The following is a 19,475-nucleotide window of genomic DNA, read 5'->3' on the forward strand; positions in this document are numbered from 1 at the left end:
TGAATGCCTCTGTCTAAAGCTCTGTACAGCATCCACACACGCCAGACAACAATAAGTGCAGTTGCCATTCATACCCAACACAGCTATAATACACTCAACCACTTTCTTTCTCTCCACTGTGTTTCTCACCCCCCCCCCCCCCCCCCCAATGGAGATATGGAGTGGGCCAGATTTTGCATAAGGGCTTTCATATAAGCCTACGCTATATCATAGAAAGAAGAGAGAGGTGAAAGAGCTGATTGTAGAACTATGGTAACTAAACACACAGATTGAGACAGTAGGTACTGTAGCTCATTGGCAGAGCTGGGAGAGAGCAGTGAGAGAGGCAGAGAGAGACAGAGGTGTGGAGAGAGAGCGATGAGAGAGAGGGATAGAGGGAGAGACAGGGAGAGAATGAGACAGGGATAATGAGAGAAGAGAAGAGGGAAAGGAATAGGGATAAAAATAGGGAGAGGGAGAGAGGGAAAGGTAGGTAAACATGATGCAGCCATCCAGCCACCAGTGTTTGTCTCTAACTGGGTCACACTGTATCAGTGGAGCTGTACTGTGCTCTCCCTCTCTCTTTCCAGATCCCTCTCTCTTTCCCTCTCCTGCTCTCTCTCCCTTTCTTTCTAAACACACACATGCAGGCCCGAATGTACACACACACACAATGTCGTTTGTCACGTCCGAGAAAGAGATGGATATTAAAATTAAGAGAGAGAGAGAGAGAGAGAGAGAGTGTGTGAGAGAGAAAAATGGAAAAAGAGAGAGAGAGAGAGAGAGAGAGAGAGAGAGAGATAGTGTGTGAGAGAGAGAAATGGAAAAAGAGAGATTGAAAAACCATCATTAGATAAAAACTGACACATTTCCTTGAGATTTTGTTTTGCCTCAATATCCTCAAGCTCTTTTAAGTGGGCAGCAATTAAAGAGCCACTTCCCTCCTTGTTCCAAAGGGCACGGCTGTCTGGCATGTAATAAGGAGAGGGAAGTGAGAGGGGGATGAGAGGGGGCGAGAGGGCACATAAAAACACACCACCAATTTAGCATGTTGTTGTCCCTGCTATGACCTATTTCTGATGTTAGAGCTCATTATGAAAGACAGGAAACTCTGCTAAGTGGTTCTCTCCTCTTCTCTACTGCCAGTGTAGATGGCTCTCTGTGGTAAGACACAGGACACAGTCTGGGAGAGAGAGGGAGAATGGAGCGAGAGAAGGGATGGATAAAGAGAGACCGGAATAGAGAGTGGGGGATCGTTGGAGAGAGAGAGAGAGAGAGAGACTTTTTGACTTTTTGTCTTTCTTTATTGAACCATTCTCATTTCATTTAAAACTCACCACCCAACCCCCCCCCCCCTTAAAAATAAAACCAAAAATACATCCTGTGATTCATACACCAACATCACAATACTCAAAACAATACCTACTCCTATAACCGTATATCCAAAACATCTTCCCCAGCTATACAGACAGCCCCCCCAACACACCATATCTCCTGAAACATCTCCACACTTTTTATCATTTTATAGAACTCAAACTCAACCCTAAGGCGCGCAGAGACCATCCCATTAAACAATAGTAAAGGGTCTGTTATCCCCCCACCTTTGACCCTGTTCCTCCTTGTTAGCCAAATAGACAACTTCGCCTGAGCAAACAGAAAATTCAACAAAACACATTTGGCCTTCTCCTTATTTGAATACCTGTATCCCATTATGAACACCCCAACAGTAAAGACCACCCCCAACCTCTCACACAGACATTCCAACAGAGACATTAATGGAATTAACCTGGTGCACACAGAAAACACATGGTGCACTGTTTCTTTCATTTTACAGAAAGGACACTCCTGCCCAACTCCCGGTTCAACCCGTGCCAGCCAGCTGTTAGTGGCCAGGGCTCCATGTAGAACCCTCCACTGGAGGTCCCCTGACCTCTTTGGTGCTGGGGGTTTGTAGAGCCCCCTCCATCTAAAACCCACCATACTCTCCTCCCCACATACCCCCTGCCACTGATGTGCCTTTACTCCTGTTAGGCTCCTAATGTTCCTCACCTTAACACAGAGGTTGTAGAGGGCTTTACCTCCCACCCCTTCAAACTCACCCAGGCTCGGAGTGTTAAGATCTAACAAGTCCTCCAGACCCCCTTGCCAGTCTCCAGTCTCTGCCTTCACCTGCAGTGGCGGAAAGCTTGGTGGCCCCTCTCCCTTTGGCTGCTCAAACATCCCTCTTACCGGCTCAGACAGTGCCTCCTGGACCTCCTCCAGGAATCTCTCCAGTAGCCTAAGAGACATTATCCCTGTTTGCTGTGCCAAGACTTCCGGGCTTTTCCACCCCTCCTCTCCCAGCAGTCTCAAGTCACCCAGCCTTTTTATACCCCCTGCCATCAGTTGTCTCTGCAGGGTGGCCGACTGGACCGATCTCAAAGGGATGGCTGGGTTGTGGAAGATAGGCTCCTCCCACACCCACAGCCCAGGCTCCACACCCCCTTCTCGTGTGGGCCTTAGCAGCTGCCAGGCCCTCAGCACCCCAGAGTAAAAGTCTGAGAGACCTGCTGTACTCAGCCTCTCCAGCCTCATGAGGAACAGCTGCCGATCCAAACCTAATCCGCCAGCTCTCCTCAGCAGCGCGCATGCTGGTTCCCTCCAGCCAACGTCAGTATGGTACAGCAGTCTCTGCACCGCCTTTAGCCGGAACGCAGCCATCCTGCTCTCCAGTTCCACCAGGCCCTGTCCTCCTTCATGGACGGTCATATACAACACTGCTGCCCTCAGCCAGTGATGGCCCGACCAGAAGAAGTCCACCAGCTTGCGTTGCAGGTCTGCGAGCAGACCGGCGGGGGGGTTGAGGACAGCCAGTTTATGCCACAGGGAAGATGCCACCAGGTTGTTAATTATCAGCACCCTCCCTCTATATGACACTTGGGACAGGAGCCACCTCCACCTGGCCAGTCTTGACACCACTGCCTGTGACAGCCCCTCCCAGTTCTTCCTGACCCACCTCTCCGAGCCCAGGTACACCCCCAACACTTTAAGCCCTTCACAACCCCACTGCAAACCCCCTGGAAGCAGAGGAGGAGCCCTATCCCCCCATGCCCCGCATAACAGAGCTTTGCTCTTGCCCCAGTTTACCTTAGCTGAAGAAGCTCCCTCGTACACCTTCAGACTGGTCTCCAGTGCCTGCATATCTTGGCCATCCCTGACCATCACAGAAACATCATCTGCATATGCTGACACTGCTATTCCTGTCAACACATCCATGCCTGTCCAGCACACTCCCTGCAGTCTCCTGCGTAGCAGTCCTAAAAAAGGCTCAATGGCTAGTGTGTATAACTGCCCAGATAGAGGGCATCCTTGTCTAATGCCCCGTCTCACCCAGACTGGCCTACTGAGCCCCCCTCCCACCTTGACCATGCATGACGCCCCAGCATACAACAGCTTCACACAGGTCAAAAAACTCCTCCCAAACCCAAACACAGACATCACATTAAACAGATACTCATGGTCCACTCTATCAAAAGCCTTCTCTTGATCTAAAGAGACCAGTCCGAAGTTCACATTAGACCCTCTCGACAAGTCCAACATGTCCCTAATTAAGAACAAGTTGTCCGTGATTGAGCGTCCCGGTACACAATATGTTTGGTCTTTATGTACTATCGAGTCCAAGTGGGACTTCAGTCTGTTAGAGAGGACCTTGGCAAATATCTTGTAGTCCGCACAGAGCAATGCCACAGGCCTCCAGTTCTTAAGTTCACACAAGTCTCCTTTTTTGGGCAGGAGAGTCAGAGCCGCCCGACGGCAGCTCATCGGCAACTCCCCTACCCCGACGCATTCACGCAACACGCAAAAGAAGTCCCGTCCAACTATTCCCCAGAATTTTTTATAAAACTCCACTGGGAGTCCATCAACCCCCGGTGCACGACCGGTGGACATCTGGGTTACGGCCTCTGCCAGTTCATGGGACAACAGAGGAACGTCCAAATCATCCCTCTGTGCCAGAGAGAGTTTAGGGAGTCCTGTGAACAAGACCTGAGCACACACAGGATCACACTCTTCTGCCCTATACAATTCAGTATAAAACTCCACAGTCCGCTCCCGCATCTCACCCACCACAGAGGTCACCCGCCCATCAGACAGCCGTAGACAATGCATACCCTTGGCTTCACTGCTCTGTCTTTCCAAACCAAAGAAGAAGGAGCTGGGAGCATCCATCTCCTTGAGCATGGAGAATCTAGCTCTTACAAGTGCTCCCTTTGCTTTAACCTGGAAAAAACTGCCCAGGTCCCTGCGTAATTCAGCTAAATTAGCCTGGAGGCCTACATTGCCTTGCCCCACCATCTGTACCTCCATCTCACTAATACACCGCTCTAGTTCCCCCAAAACTCTCCTAGCCTCTGAGGATGAGAGAGCTGTGTACTGTTGACAGAAAAGCCGAATTTGGACTTTCCCCACATCCCACCATTGGCTCAGAGACTCATAATCCTCTATTCGCTGCCTCCACCTTTCCCAGAAGGTCTGGAAACCTGCGCAAAAAGTGGCATCTTGTAAGAGCTTTACATTGAATTTCCAATAGGATGCCTGCTGGGGCCCTGGTGAAATAGACAGCCGAGCCATGGTTATATGATGATCTGAAAACCCCACTGGGAGAATGGTAGCGCCCAACAGCCTATTGCTCCGATTCCTAGACATATAAAACCGATCAAGTCGGGCTGCACTCACCCTAGCCCCGAAAACCTTCACCCATGTATACTGTCTTGTGTTGGGATGTTTAGTTCTCCAAACATCCACTAGGTCAAACTGATTAATAATATCCCTTAACACTCCCACTGACACTGAATGAGGCTCTTCCCCATTTCTGTCTTTTGTAAAATCTATTGTGCAGTTCCAGTCCCCTCCAACCACCAGTGTCTCCTCAGGCGCTACCTGTGAGAGTTCCTGTCTAAGACTCCCAAATAGAACCCCTCTTTCTCTCCCTGTGTTAGGCGCATACACATTTATAAAGACAAACCCCATATTGTTAATTTCTGCTTTAACAACAAGGAGCCTACCCCTACACACCTCCTTTGAGGAGCAAATTTTTACAGACAGACCCGGTGCAAAAAGGACTGCCACTCCTGCACTAAGATTTGTCCCATGGCTCAACACACTTGCCCCTTTCCACCAGAGCCCCCAATCGACTTCATTCAATACATCACTATGTGTCTCCTGCAGAAACAACACCTGTACTTTTTTTTGTTTTACATATTCACCCAACACACTCCTCTTTCCCGCATCTCTGGCGCCATTTATATTGAGCGAGCCTACCCGTAGAGTCTCCATAAGAAGTGGGAGAAAAGCCAGCAGAGAAAGAGACCAATAGCAAAGCTCAAAAACCCCAGTGTCAGAAAGAAAGTATACATCTAAACAGTGTCCGAAGGTAGACCCTTACGCACTGTTGTGACCCACTTCCTCAACCTAAACCGTTTCCTGGGTGAGAGGACACCATGCCCCTCATTTCTCACAGCATGTTGTACTGATCGTACAAACTTTCTTGAATCAGGGAAAAAAGCCTCAAGATTGACTTTTTTCCCCTTGGTCTCATTCAGGAACCTTGTCAGTTCCCTCACCGTGTACTTAGACCCCTCTGCTTGACTGGCTGTCAGCTCCGGGCCTATTGAAGAGGAGTCTGAAAAAAATAACTCCTCATCCTCTTCCTCAGACTCACTTTCCTCCTCATCTCTATCTCCCACCCTGACCACCTGCCCTTCCTCTCTGGTCAGGGCATCTCCCACAGCAACAGGCAAAGTTTCCATTGTGCCTTTAACCACACCCTTTTTCCTTTTCCGCTTGGCACCCTCCTCCTCCCCCCCTAGTCTCTTACACTTCCCCACTGTACTCTCTTCATCCACTGTCATAACCTGACTAGACTTAGCATCCTCTACACCACCCTCCATATCATAGCTAAACCCAGCCTCAGCTACCCCACCATCTCTAGCCTGACAAGGCTCAGCCTCCACTACCCCACCATCTCTAGCCTGACTAGGCCCAGCCTCCACTACCCCACCATCTCTAGCCTGACTAGACCCAGCCTCCACTACCCCACCATCTCTAGCCTGACTAGACCCAGCCTCCACTACCCCACCATCTCTAGCCTGACTAGGCCCAGCCTCCACTACCCCACCATCTCTAGCCTGACTAGGCCCAGCCTCCGCTACACCACCATCTCTAGTCTGACTAGACCCAGCCTCCACTACCCCACCATCTCTAGTCTGACTAGACCCAGCCTCAGCTACCCCACCATCCCTGGTATGACTAGGCCCAGCCTCTGCTGTCTGCATCTCATTACCCCCTGCACTTTGATCTCGATTTCCCCCACCAGTGCTTGTACCCTCACTTTGTCTACGGCCTTTATGTGGGCATGCAAAGCTCTTATGCCCCAAATCCCCACACTCAAAACACCGTAGACTGTCTGTGCTGGCAAACCCTGCATAGAGCCCCTCCCCATGCCTCACTTTAAAATGCACATTTAGCTGTTGCTCATTGTTGTTCAGAAACATAAACACTTGCCTCCGGAACGAAACAACGTGCTTAACAGCAGCTGCCTGAAAGCCTGCCGACAGTACACGAAACCCGCTAGCAAACTTACCAAAACGACTCAGCTCTTTCCTGATCTGATCGTCCGTAATAAACGGAGGTAAATTTGCAACGACTACTCTTGTCGAAGGGGTAGAAAGAGGTAAAACTGGCACCAACACATCCCTTACAAATATTCCGCTAGCAATTAGCCTACCAACCAAATTTTCTCTTTTCATGAACACAACCACAGCTTTGTTCATTCTAGAAGCAGAATGTATAAATTCAGCTCCTACCTGTTCGCCGACCGCGAGCAGAACCTCCTCCACCTTAACTCCATTCTCAGGAACACACCTGAATCCATGCCGTATCGACAGCATCTCCTCCGCGCTAGGCTGAGAAGCCATCGCGCATACCACGCCTTGCAAACCCCAGAAAACTTACTCTGTCCTCTTCCACCCTAACTCTGAAAAAAACTGTGGATACCGCTAAAACAAATATTGCATTAACCGTATACCATAGAAAATAAAATGTAAGGAAAAGATCAAGACAAGAGTCTAGAAAGTTAGTTAGGACAGAGTCCTCACCAAACACTCAAACTCCCAAAAATTCCCAGCATGGAGAGAGAGAGAGAGAGAGAGAGAGAGAGAGAGAGAGAGAGAGAGAGAGAATATGTCTTCACTGACATTCTCAACCTCGCTCTGGCCCAGTCTTTAATACCTACATGTTTCAAACAGACCACCATAGTCCCTGTGCCCAAGAACGCCAAGGTAACCTGTCTAAATGACTATCACTCACACTCACATCTGTAGCCATGCAATTCTTTGAAAGGCTGGTCATGGCCCACATCAACACCATCATCCCAGACACCCTAGACCCACTCCAATTCGCATACCGCTCAAATAGATCTACAGATGACACAATCTCTATTGCCCTCTCCCACCTGGACAAAATCAACACCTACGTGAGAATGCTGTTCATCGACTATAGCTCATCGTTCAACACCATAGTGCCCTCCAAGCTCATCACTAAGCTATGGACCATGGGACTGAACACCTCCCTCTGCAACTGCATCCTGGAATTCCTGATGGGCCGCCCCCAGGTGGTGAAGGTAGGCAATAACATATCCACCATGCTGACCCTCAACACAGGGCATCTCAGGGGTGTGTCCCCTCCTGTGCTCCCTGTTCACCTACGACTGTGTGGCCGCGCACAACTCCAACACCATCATTAAGTTCGCTGACGACATGATGGTGTTGGCCTGATCACCATCGACGATGAGACAGCCTATCGGGAGGAGGTCAGTGACCTGGCAGAGTGGTGCCAGGACAACAACGTCTCCCTCAACGTCAACAAGACAAAGGTGCTGATCGTGGACTACAGGAAACAGAGTGCCGAGCACGCCCCCATGCACATTGACATGGTTGTAGTGGAACGGGTCGAGAGCATCAAGTTGCTCAGTGTCCACATCAATAAGGAATTAAAATGGTCCACACACACCAACACAGTCAGGAAGAAGGCAAGACACCACCTCTTCCCCCTCAGGAGTCTGAAAAGTTTCAGCATGGACCCTCAGATCCTCTAAAAGTTCTATAGGTACACCATTGAGAGCATCTTGACTGGCTGCATCACGGCTTGGTGTACCACTGCTTGGCATCCGACGACAAGGTGGTACGGAGGGTAGAGCCTATGGGAAAGTACATCACTGGGGCCGATCTCCCTGCCATTCAAGACCTCTATACCAGGCGGTGTCAGAGGAAGGCCCTAAAAATGGTCAAAGACTGCAGCCACCCAAGTGAAAGTTTTCTCTACCGATGCAACAAGTCTGGAACCAACAAGCCCTGAACAGCTTCTACCCCCAAGCCATAAGACTGCTAAATAGTTAGTCTGGGTAGCTATTGGTAAACTATTTAACTATCTGCATTGACCCAAGATCTCACCTCGTGGAATTGCAATGATCATGAGAATGGTGAGGAATCAGCCCAGAACTACACAGGAGGATCATGTCAATGATCATAAGGCAGCTGGGACCATAGTCACCAAGAAAACAATTGGTAACACACTACGCCGTGAAGGACTGAAATCCTGCAGCGCCCGCAAGGTCCCCCTGCTCAAGAAAGCACATATACATGCCAGTCTGAAGTTTGCCAATGAATATCTGAATGATTCAGAGGACAATCGGGTGAAAGGGTTGTTGTCAGATGAGACCAAAATGGAGCTCTTTGGCATCAACTCAACTCACCATGTTTGGAGGAGGAGGAATGCTGCCTATGACCCCAAGAACACCATCCCCACCATCAACCATGGAGGTGGAAACATTATGCTTTGGGGGTGTTTTTCTGCTAAGGGGACAGGACAACTTCACCGCATCAAAGGGACGATGGACGGGGCCATGTACCGTCAAATCTTCGGTGAGAACCTCCTTCCCTCAGCCAGGGCATTGAAAATGGGTCGTGGATGGGTATTCCAGCATGACAGTGACCCAAAACACATGGCCAAGGCAACAAAGGAGAGGCTCAAGAAGAAGCACATTAAGGTCCTGGAGTGGCCTAGCCAGTCTCCAGACCTTAATCCCATAGAAAATCTGTGGAGGGAGCTGAAGGTTCGAGTTGCCAAACGTCAGCCTCGAAACCTTAATGACTTGGAGAAGATCTGCAAAGAGGAGTGGGACAAAATCCCTCCTGAGATGTGTGCAAACCTGGTGGCCAACTACAAGAAACGTCTGACCTCTGTGATTGCCAAAAAGGGATTTGCCACCAAGTACTAAGTCATGTTTTGCAGAGGGGTCAAATACTTATTTCCCTCATTAAAATGCAAATCAATTTATAACATTTTTGACATGCGTTTTTCTGGATTTTTTGTTGTTATTCTGTCTCTCACTGTTCAAATAAACCTACCATTAAAATTATAGACTGATCATTTCTTTGTCAGTGGGCATATGTACAAAATCAGCAGGGGATCAAATACTTTTTTCCCTCATTGTATATACACTATACATTCAAAACTATGTGGAAACCCCTTCAAATTACTGGATTCTGCTGTTTCAGCCACACCTGTTGCTGACAGGTATATAAAATCGAGCACACATACATGCAATCTCCATAGCCTAACATTGGCAGTAGAATGGCCTTACTGAAGAGCTCAGTGACTTTCAACGTGGCACCGTCATAGGATGGCACTTTTCCAGCAAGTCAGTTTGTCAAATTTCTGCCCTGCTAGAGCTGCCCCAGTCAACTGTAAGTGCTGTTATTGTGAAGTGGAAACCGGTGGATGCTGCTGAGGGGAGGATGGCCCATAATAATGGCTGGAACGGAGTAAACGGAATGGCATCAAACACATGGAAGCAATGTGTTTGATGTATTTGATACCATTCATCAACCCCATCGAACACCTTTGGGATGAATTGGAATGCAGACTGTGAGCCAGGCCTAATCGCCCAACATCATTGCCCAACCTCACTAATGATCTTGTGGCTAAATGGAAGCAAGTCCCCACAGCAATGTTCCAACATCTAGTGGAAAGCCTTCCCAGAAGAGCTGAGGCTGTTATAGCAGCAAAGCGGTAACCAAGTCCGTATTAATGCCCATGATTTTGGAAAGAGATGTATGTGTCCACATACTTTAGGTCATGTAGTGTATCTAACTCAATTGCCTCGTACCCCTGCACATGGACTCGGTACTGGTACCTTGTGTATATAGCCAAGTTATCCTTACACACTGTGTATTTATTCCTCACGTTATTCTTTTTCTATTATTTCTCTGTTTTCTCTCTGCATTGTAGGGAAGGGTCCGTAAGTAAGCATTTCACTGTTGGTCTACACCTGTTGTTTACAAAGCATATGACAAATACAATTTGATTTGATTGATTTGTCAGAGAGCACCATCTGGGCTGTCATATCTACTGAGCTCTATATAATCAGCTGGAGGAGCTGGGGGTCGGCTGGCGAGTGTGTCTCTATGAGGATTAATGAGTATGTGTGAGCAGTCCTTTCAGAGCGCTGTCCGTTAGGTTCCTCTGATGGTGTGTTCAGTATTCAGATCACACCCAGGCCCTCTCTATTAGAACTCATTACACTGGTAAAGGGGAGAAAGAGAGGGAGAGAGGAAGAAGAGAGGAGAGGAAGAGATGAGAGGACAGGAAGAGAGGAGGAAAGGAGGAGAGGAAGAGAAATAGAGAGAGGTGGATTTGAGAAAAGAGGTGGAGAAGAGAATGGGATCATTGGAAGAGAGGAGACGAGTGGAGAGGAGGAGAGATGAGAAAAAGAGGCGAGGATGAGAGGAAGAGGAGAAGAGGAGAAGAGGATCCCTCAGCCCTGCTTTAAACACATGGTCAACCATCTGTCCAAAAGTCAACACTACAGTTTACACAGAAATCAACACTACCATCATTCACAACTCTAATATAACATTTACAGAGAGGTCAATGCTACCATCACAACACTAACATACAGTTTACAGAAGGGTCAATGCTACCATCACAACACTAATATACAGTTTACAGAGGGGTCAATGCTACCATTACATCACTAATATACAGTTTACAGAGGGGTCAATGCTACCATCACAACACTAATATACAGTTTACAGAGGGGTCAATGCTACCATTACATCACTAATCTACAGTTTACAGAGGGGTCAATGCTACCATCACATCACTAACATAGTTCATAAACGTCTTATTGGACAACCCCACTGTCATTACATCTGTAGAGGAGTCAACAGACACTTATAATGCAGGAGGAGGTCAAAGGAAGGATGTCAGAGAACAGACTGGTCCTTGCCAGCTCATCTGCAAAGGCCTCTGGGATTGCAGGTGCAGAGCAGAGCAGTGCAGTGCAGTGCAGTGCAGTGCATTGCATTGCAGTGCAGTGCAATGCAGAGCAGTGCAGTACAGTACAGTGCAGTGCAGTGCAGTGCAGTGCAGTGCAGTGCAGTGCAGTGCAGTGCAGTGCAGTGCAGTGCAGTGCAGTGCAGTGCAGTGCAGTGCAGAGTGGTAGAGCAGGCCGCAGGCCGCAGGTCTGGAGATCACCTGAGATGGTCTCTCCACTGTCTCTGAGCAACAAGCTCTCACAGTCTCAAGTCAGAATTAGACATTCATCCATGTTTCTCCTATGTCAAATTTAGAAGTTGTTCCAAATGTCAAATTTTAAAGTGTTTAAAATTAAGTTTAGGCATTTACTCCGAAAGCTTAAGGTTAGGCATTTACTCTGAATGGTTAAGGTAAGGGTTAAGGTTTGGGATAGGCTTGTTCTCTGACATCCTTCCTTTGACCTCTTGAATTATTTGTGTCTGTTGGCTCCTCTACAGATGTTAAAACATTGGGTTAGTCTAGTAAGACATTTATGAACTATGTTATTAACTCTGAATGGTTAAGGTAAGGGTTAAGGCTTGGGATACACACACACACACACACACACACACACACACACACACACACACACACACACACACACACACACACACACACACACATCAAGATACCAATAATCTGAAAATCTGTTTTGGAATTTATTAAAAAGGACATTTTATTATAACTAGTAAAGCCTTGATGAAAATCGATTCTGATTACATTGTTTCTATGACAACGGTGCCATCCTCATTCTGTTTTGGGAGGGAACAGGGGTTGAGGTGTGTGAGTGTTCACCTAGCAATCAGAGAAGCAGCTGCAAGCGGTAAGATGTGTCTGTTGAGTTCTTCAGGGTAGTGACCTACAGGCTGAAACAGGCTAACTGACTCTGACCACATGCATAATTACAGTGTAAACCAACAAGCTACAGGTACAGCTTTTTTTACTATATCTCCTATAAATATAATGACTTTTAGCTAAGACACTTTTAGGAGTTTTAGAGACAGGAGAGAGTTTGCTTCATTGAACAGGAGACTGAACAGGTCATGTGGATTTCTGCAATGGCTTTTTCCTTACAATTGTTTTTTTTAAATGTATTATTTCTTACATTGTTATCCCAGAAAATGTTATGTGTTATTACATACAGCCGGGAAGAACTATTGGATATCAGAGCAGCGGTAACTCACCAGCACTACTAACATTACGACCAGGAATACAACTTTCCCAAAGCGGATCCTTTGTTCACACCACCCAGGGCAATTCAACTGATTCCAGAGGCCAACCCAAAACAACGGCGGCGAAAAAGGGGTACTCGGAGCGGTCTTCTAGTACGACTTAGGAGGCACGAACACCACCCACCACTTCCGAGTATATTACTCGCTAATGTTCAGTCCCTGGATAACAAAGTTGACGAGATCAGGGCAAGGGTCTCTTCCAGAGAGACATCCGGGATTATAACACACTCTGTTTCACAGAGGTATACTGATTGTTTTGATCACACGGACTGGGATATGTTCTGGGTAGCTGCAGAGAAAAATATTGACGTATACACTGAAACCGTAACTGAGTTTATCCGGAAGTGTATAGGAGATGTTGTACCCACTGTGACGATTAAAACCTACCCTAACCAGAAACCGTGGATAGATGGCAGCATTCGCGTAAAACTGAAATGCGAACCGCCGCATTTAAACATGGCAAGGTGACTGGGAATATGGCGGAATACAAACAGAGTAGTCATTCCCTCCGCAGGGCAATCAAACAGGCAACATGTCAGTATAGAGACGAAGTGGAGTCGCAATTCAATGGCTCAGACACGAGACGTATGGGGCAGGGTCTACAGACAATCACAGACTACAAAAGGAAAACCAGTGGACACCGACGTCTTGCTTCCGGACTAGCTTAACACGTTCTTTGCCTGCTTTGAGGATAACACAGTGCCACCGACGCTGCCCGCTACCAAGGACTGTGGGCTCTCCTTCTCCATGGCCGACGTGAGTAAGACATTTAAACGTGTTAACCCTCGCAAGGCTGCCGGACCAGACGGCATCCCTAGCCGCGTCCTCAGAGCATACGCAGACCAGCTGGTTGGTGTGTTTACAGACATCTTCAATCTTTCCCTATCCCAGTCTGCTGTCCCCACATGCTTCAAGATGGCCACCATTGTTCCTGTACCCAAGAGTGCAAAGGAAACTGAACTAAATGACTATCGCCCCGTAGCACTCACCTCTGTCATCATGAAGTGTTTTGAGAGACTAGTCAAGGATCATATCACCTCCATCTTACCTGTCACCATAGACCCACTTCAATTTGCTTACCGCCCCAATAGGTCCACAGACGATGCAATCGCCATCACACTGCACACTGCCCTATCCCATCTGGACAAGAGGAATACCTATGTAAGAATGCTGTTCATTGACTATAGCTCAGCATTCAACACCATAGTACCCTCCAAGCTCATCATTAAGCTCGAGGCCCTGGGTCTGAACCCTGGCCTATGCAATTGGGTCCTGGACTTCCTGACGGGCCGCCCCCAGGTGGTGAAGGTAGAAAACAAAACCTCCACTTCGCTGATCCTCAACACTGGGGTCCCACAAGGGTGCGTGCTCAGCCCCCTCCTGTATTCCCTGTTCACCCATGACTGCGTGGCCAAGCACGCCTCCAACTCAATCATCAAGTTTGCAGATGACACAACAGTAGTAGGCTTGATTACCAACAACGACGAGATAGCCTACAAGGAGGAGGTGAGGGCTCTCTGAGTGTGGTGCCAAGAAAATAACCTCTCACTCAATGTCAACAAAACAAAGGAGATGATCGTGGACTTCAGGAAACAGCAGAGGGAACATCCCCCCATCCACATCGATGGGACAGCAGTGGAGAAGGTGGAAAGTTTTAAGTTCCTCGGCGTACACATCACTGACAAACCGAAATGCTCCACCCACACAGTCAGTGTGGTGAAGAAGGCGTAACAGCACCTCAGGAGGCTGAAGAAATTTGGTTTGGCACCTAAAACCCTCACAAACGTTTACAGATGGACAATTGAGAGCATCCTGCTGGGCTGTATCACCACCTGGTATGGCAACTGCACGGCCCACAACCGCAGGGCTCTCTAGAGGGTTGTGCGGTCTGCACCATGCATCACCGGGGGCAAACACCTGCCCTCCAGGACACCTACAGCACCCGATGTCACAGGAAGGCCAAAAAGATAATCAAGGACAACAACCACCCGAGCCACTGCCTGTTCACCCCGCTATCATCCAGAAGGCAAGGTATGTACAGGTGCATCAAAGCGGGGACCAGGAGATTGAAAAACAGCTTCTATCTCAACGACTGTTACATAGCCATCATTAGCACAGAGAGGCTGCTGCCTATATACACAGACTTGAAATCATTGGCCACTTTAATAAATGGAACACTAGTCACTTTAATGTCACTTTAATAATGATAACATGTCTTGCATTACTCATCTCATATGTATATACTGTATTCTATTATATTCTACTGTATCTTAGTCTATGCCGCTCTGACACTGCTCATCCATTTATTTATATATTCTTAATTCCATTCCTTTACTTAGATTTGTGTGTATTGGGTATATGTTGTGAAATTGTTAGATATTACTTGGTAGATATATCTCCACTGTCAGAACTGGAAGCACAAGCATTTAACTACACCCACAATAACATCTGCTAAACACGTGTATGTGATCAATAACATTTGATTTGATTTGAAACACACTGCTCTCAGACACATTGTGCACCAGCAGTTAGGATCCAAAATTGGATATTAAAACATGTCAAATCAGCCATATCTCACTCTCCTCTCCTGTTCCCTAAATTGTTACTTGGAGCAACAACACACAACAAAAATAGAAAGAGTCACCACAAGTCATGCTGCCCTGAACATTCTGATATGCATTTTGGTGGCTGAATATAAAACATCTTGTCATCCTATGACATTTCATATTATGTCGACTCTCATATTTGTACCACTTCTAAGTCTCTTAGTCTCTTTCCTCGTAGTCTGTGTGACGTTTGTTCTCCCAGCAAAATGTCAAAGGTGTCTGGCTGTGTATGACCAGGCAATCAGTGACCATGAAACATGAACGTTACATCACCAGCCAGCCGGATAAACAGCTCAGGCCTCATAAAAGGAAAATGAGATGGGAGGTAAGGAACTATCTGTTCCAGACAGTCTATCCCTGGACAACACTGTCTACAATGTCTGACAAAGTCTTTCTTTCTCAAGCACTTTTTACCTTGAACAAGGTAGGCTATCACTACAACACAGCAGCAGTTGGCATTGAGGGACCATCCTGTTACTGACTAGCATAACAATGAGAGAGAAGGTTAGACTGAGTACTGTATGTCCTTGAGGTAAATGACTAGCTAGTACTGAACCAGCCACAATGGAGGAAGGCAACTTTTAAGTAATAACACCTCCAACCTCTCCACAACCTTATTATACTGTCCCATTACTTTATAATGACTATATTATCTTGGAAAAGATAGAAAGGAGAAAGAGCGAATGACGATCTTGCAACAGCAGAACAGTAATATTCATAATCACAACAATAATGAGTGAATTAGAGGCGTGAAGTTTAACATGTTATTCACTGTCCTATCTCCACCATACAGGACTGTGGCTGTATGTATCAAGCGTCTCAGAGTGCTGATCTAGGATCAGGTCCCCTATGTCCATGTCATTTGTGATCTCGAAGGCTAAACTGGTCCTAGATCAGCACTCCTACTCTGAGACGCTTGATACGTGTGAATCCTGGTCTTTAAAACCTCTTAAGGATCCGCCCTTTTTTTTCAATTTTCGCCTAAAATTAACTAAGCTGCATTTGTTCCTGCCCTGCACCCACCCTCACATCACATCAAACCCATTAGTTCCTGCCCTGCACCCACCCTCACATCACATCAAACCCATTAGTTCCTGCCCTGCACCCACCCTCACATCACATCAAACCCATTAGTTCCTGCCCTGCACCCACCCTCACATCACATCAAACCCATTAGTTCCCGCCCTGCACCCACCCTCACATCACATCAAACCCATTAGTTCCCGCCCTGCACCCACCCTCACATCACATCAAACCCATTAGTTCCTGCCCTGCACCCACCCTCACATCACATCAAACCCATTAGTTCCTGCCCTGCACCCACCCTCACATCACATCAAACCCATTAGTTCCCGCCCTGCACCCACCCTCACATCACATCAAACCCATTAGTTCCTGCTCTGCACCCACCCTCACATCACATCAAACCCATTAGTTCCCGCCCTGCACCCACCCTCACATCACATCAAACCCATTAGTTCCTGCTCTGCACCAACCCTCACATCACATCAAACCCATTAGTTCCTGCTCTGCACCCACCCTCACATCACATCAAACCCATTAGTTCCTGCCCTGCACCCACCCTCACATCACATCAAACCCATTAGTTCCTGCCCTGCACCCACCCACCCTCACATCACATCAAACCCATTAGTTCCTGCCCTGCACCCACCCTCACATCACATCAAACCCATTAGTTCCTGCCCTGCACCCACCCTCACATCACATCAAACCCATTAGTTCCCGCCCTGCACCCACCCTCACATCACATCAAACCCATTAGTTCCTGCTCTGCACCCACCCTCACATCACATCAAACCCATTAGTTCCTGCTCTGCACCCACCCTCACATCACATCAAACCCATTAGTTCCTGCCCTGCACCCACCCTCACATCACATCAAACCCATTAGTTCCTGCCCTGCACCCACCCTCACATCACATCAAACCCATTAGTTCCTGCCCTGCACCCACCCTCACATCACATCAAACCCATTAGTTCCTGCCCTGCACCCACCCTCACATCACATCAAACCCATTAGTTCCTGCCCTGCACCCACCCTCACATCACATCAAACCCATTAGTTCCTGCCCTGCACCCACCCTCACATCACATCAAACCCATTAGTTCCTGCCCTGCACCCACCCTCACATCACATCAAACCCATTAGTTCCCGCCCTGCACCCACCCTCACATCACATCAAACCCATTAGTTCCCGCCCTGCACCCACCCTCACATCACATCAAACCCATTAGTTCCTGCCCTGCACCCACCCTCACATCACATCAAACCCATTAGTTCCCGCCCTGCACCCACCCTCACATCACATCAAACCCATTAGTTCCCGCCCTGCACCCACCCTCACATCACATCAAACCCATTAGTTCCTGCCCTGCCCTGCACCCACCCTCACATCACATCAAACCCATTAGTTCCTGCTCTGCACCCACCCTCACATCACATCAAACCCATTAGTTCCTGCCCTGCACCCACCCTCACATCACATCAAACCCATTAGTTCCTGCCCTGCACCCACCCTCACATCACATCAAACCCATTAGTTCCTGCCCTGCACCCACCCTCACATCACATCAAACCCATTAGTTCCCGCCCTGCACCCACCCTCACATCACATCAAACCCATTAGTTCCTGCCCTGCACCCACCCTCACATCACATCAAACCCATTAGTTCCTGCCCTGCACCCACCCTCACATCACATCAAACCCATTAGTTCCCGCCCTGCACCCACCCTCACATCACATCAAACCCATTAGTTCCTGCCCTGCACCCACCCTCACATCACATCAAACCCATTAGTTCCTGCCCTGCACCCACCCTCACATCACATCAAACCCATTAGTTCCTGCCCTGCACCCACCCTCACATCACATCAAACCCATTAGTTCCTGCTCTGCACCCACCCTCACATCACATCAAACCCATTAGTTCCTGCCCTGCACCCACCCTCACATCACATCAAACCCATTAGTTCCTGCCCTGCACCCACCCTCACATCACATCAAACCCATTAGTTCCTGCCCTGCACCCACCCTCACATCACATCAAACCCATTAGTTCCTGCCCTGCACCCACCCTCACATCACATCAAACCCATTAGTTCCTGCCCTGCACCCACCCTCACATCACATCAAACCCATTTGTTTCCTCACAGCTCCATTTCAGCTAAAAGAAATGATGGTTCTGAATTATAGATGAGCGCCAGAGAGGAAGAGGGTAAAAAGAGAGGGAAGATAAAAAGAGAGGGGGAATACACAGTGTTCTCTGATAAACAGTTCTCTGCCCTCAACACATCTAGAGCAGTAGCCTACAACACAGTATTCCAACATTATTCTGTATGTTACGTGTGTGTGATATTTGATGTATGTTATTTAAAAATAGAATTGGATCGTTAGCTGTTCCAACAATGCTGTCCAACTGACATTGCTAACGAATCTATGCACATTCATACCATATTTTATACATCAATGAATGGGACAATAAGGAATGAATGCATGAGACAATGACTGAATTAACCTAAGAATAAACCCTATTCAATATCCCCTAAGTGTGTGTGTGTGTGGTGATTGAGTGTGTGTGTGTGGTGATTGAATGTGTGTGTGTGGTGATTGAGTGTGTGTGTGTGTGTGTGTGTGTGTGTGTGTGTGTGTGTGTGTGTGTGTGTGTGTGGTGATTGAGTGTGTGTGAGTCCATACGTATGTGCATTAACAGAGGCAGGTGCTCTCTAGGCTTGATCTCTCTCTCACCCTGACCCTCCAAAAAATAATAGGAGGAAGAGGGATGGAAATAGAGAGTGGGGAAGTAGAGAAGGAGGGATGGATATAGAGAGTGGGGAAGTAGAGAAGGAGGAGGGGTGGATATAGAGAGTGGGGAAGTAGAGGAGGAGGGATGGATATAGAGAGTGGGGAAGTAGAGGAGGAGGGATGGATATAGAGAGTGGGGAAGTAGAGGAGGAGGGATGATATAGAGAGTGGGGAAGTAGAGAAGGAGGAGGGGTGGATATAGAGAGTGGGGAAGTAGAGGAGGAGGGATGGATATAGAGAGTGGGGAAGTAGAGGAGGAGGGATGATATAGAGAGTGGGGAAGTAGAGGAAGAGGAGGGATGGATATAGAGAGTGGGGAAGTAGAGAAGGAGGGATGGATATAGAGAGTGGGGAAGTAGAGAAGGAGGAGGGGTGGATATAGAGAGTGGGAAGTAGAGAAGGAGGAGGGGTGGATATAGAGAGTGGGGAAGTAGAGAAGG

The 19,475-nt window shown here is 47.9% G+C and overlaps 1 protein-coding gene across 1 annotated transcript in view; it reads right to left on the bottom strand.

Moving 5' to 3' along the window:
- Window positions 1–1,093: 1,093 nt before the first annotated feature.
- The window catches only part of LOC115160300 (ras/Rap GTPase-activating protein SynGAP-like), a 189,932-nt gene continuing 171,550 nt past the window's right edge, over window positions 1,094–19,475 (bottom strand). Inside the window, exon 5 of the mRNA XM_029710663.1 lies at window positions 1,094–1,138. Coding sequence (XP_029566523.1) covers window positions 1,094–1,138 — 45 coding nt within the window. The remainder of the gene's footprint in view (window positions 1,139–19,475) is intronic.

This window comes from Salmo trutta, chromosome 23, assembly GCF_901001165.1.
Source record: "Salmo trutta chromosome 23, fSalTru1.1, whole genome shotgun sequence".
NCBI classification, from domain to species: domain Eukaryota; kingdom Metazoa; phylum Chordata; class Actinopteri; order Salmoniformes; family Salmonidae; genus Salmo; species Salmo trutta.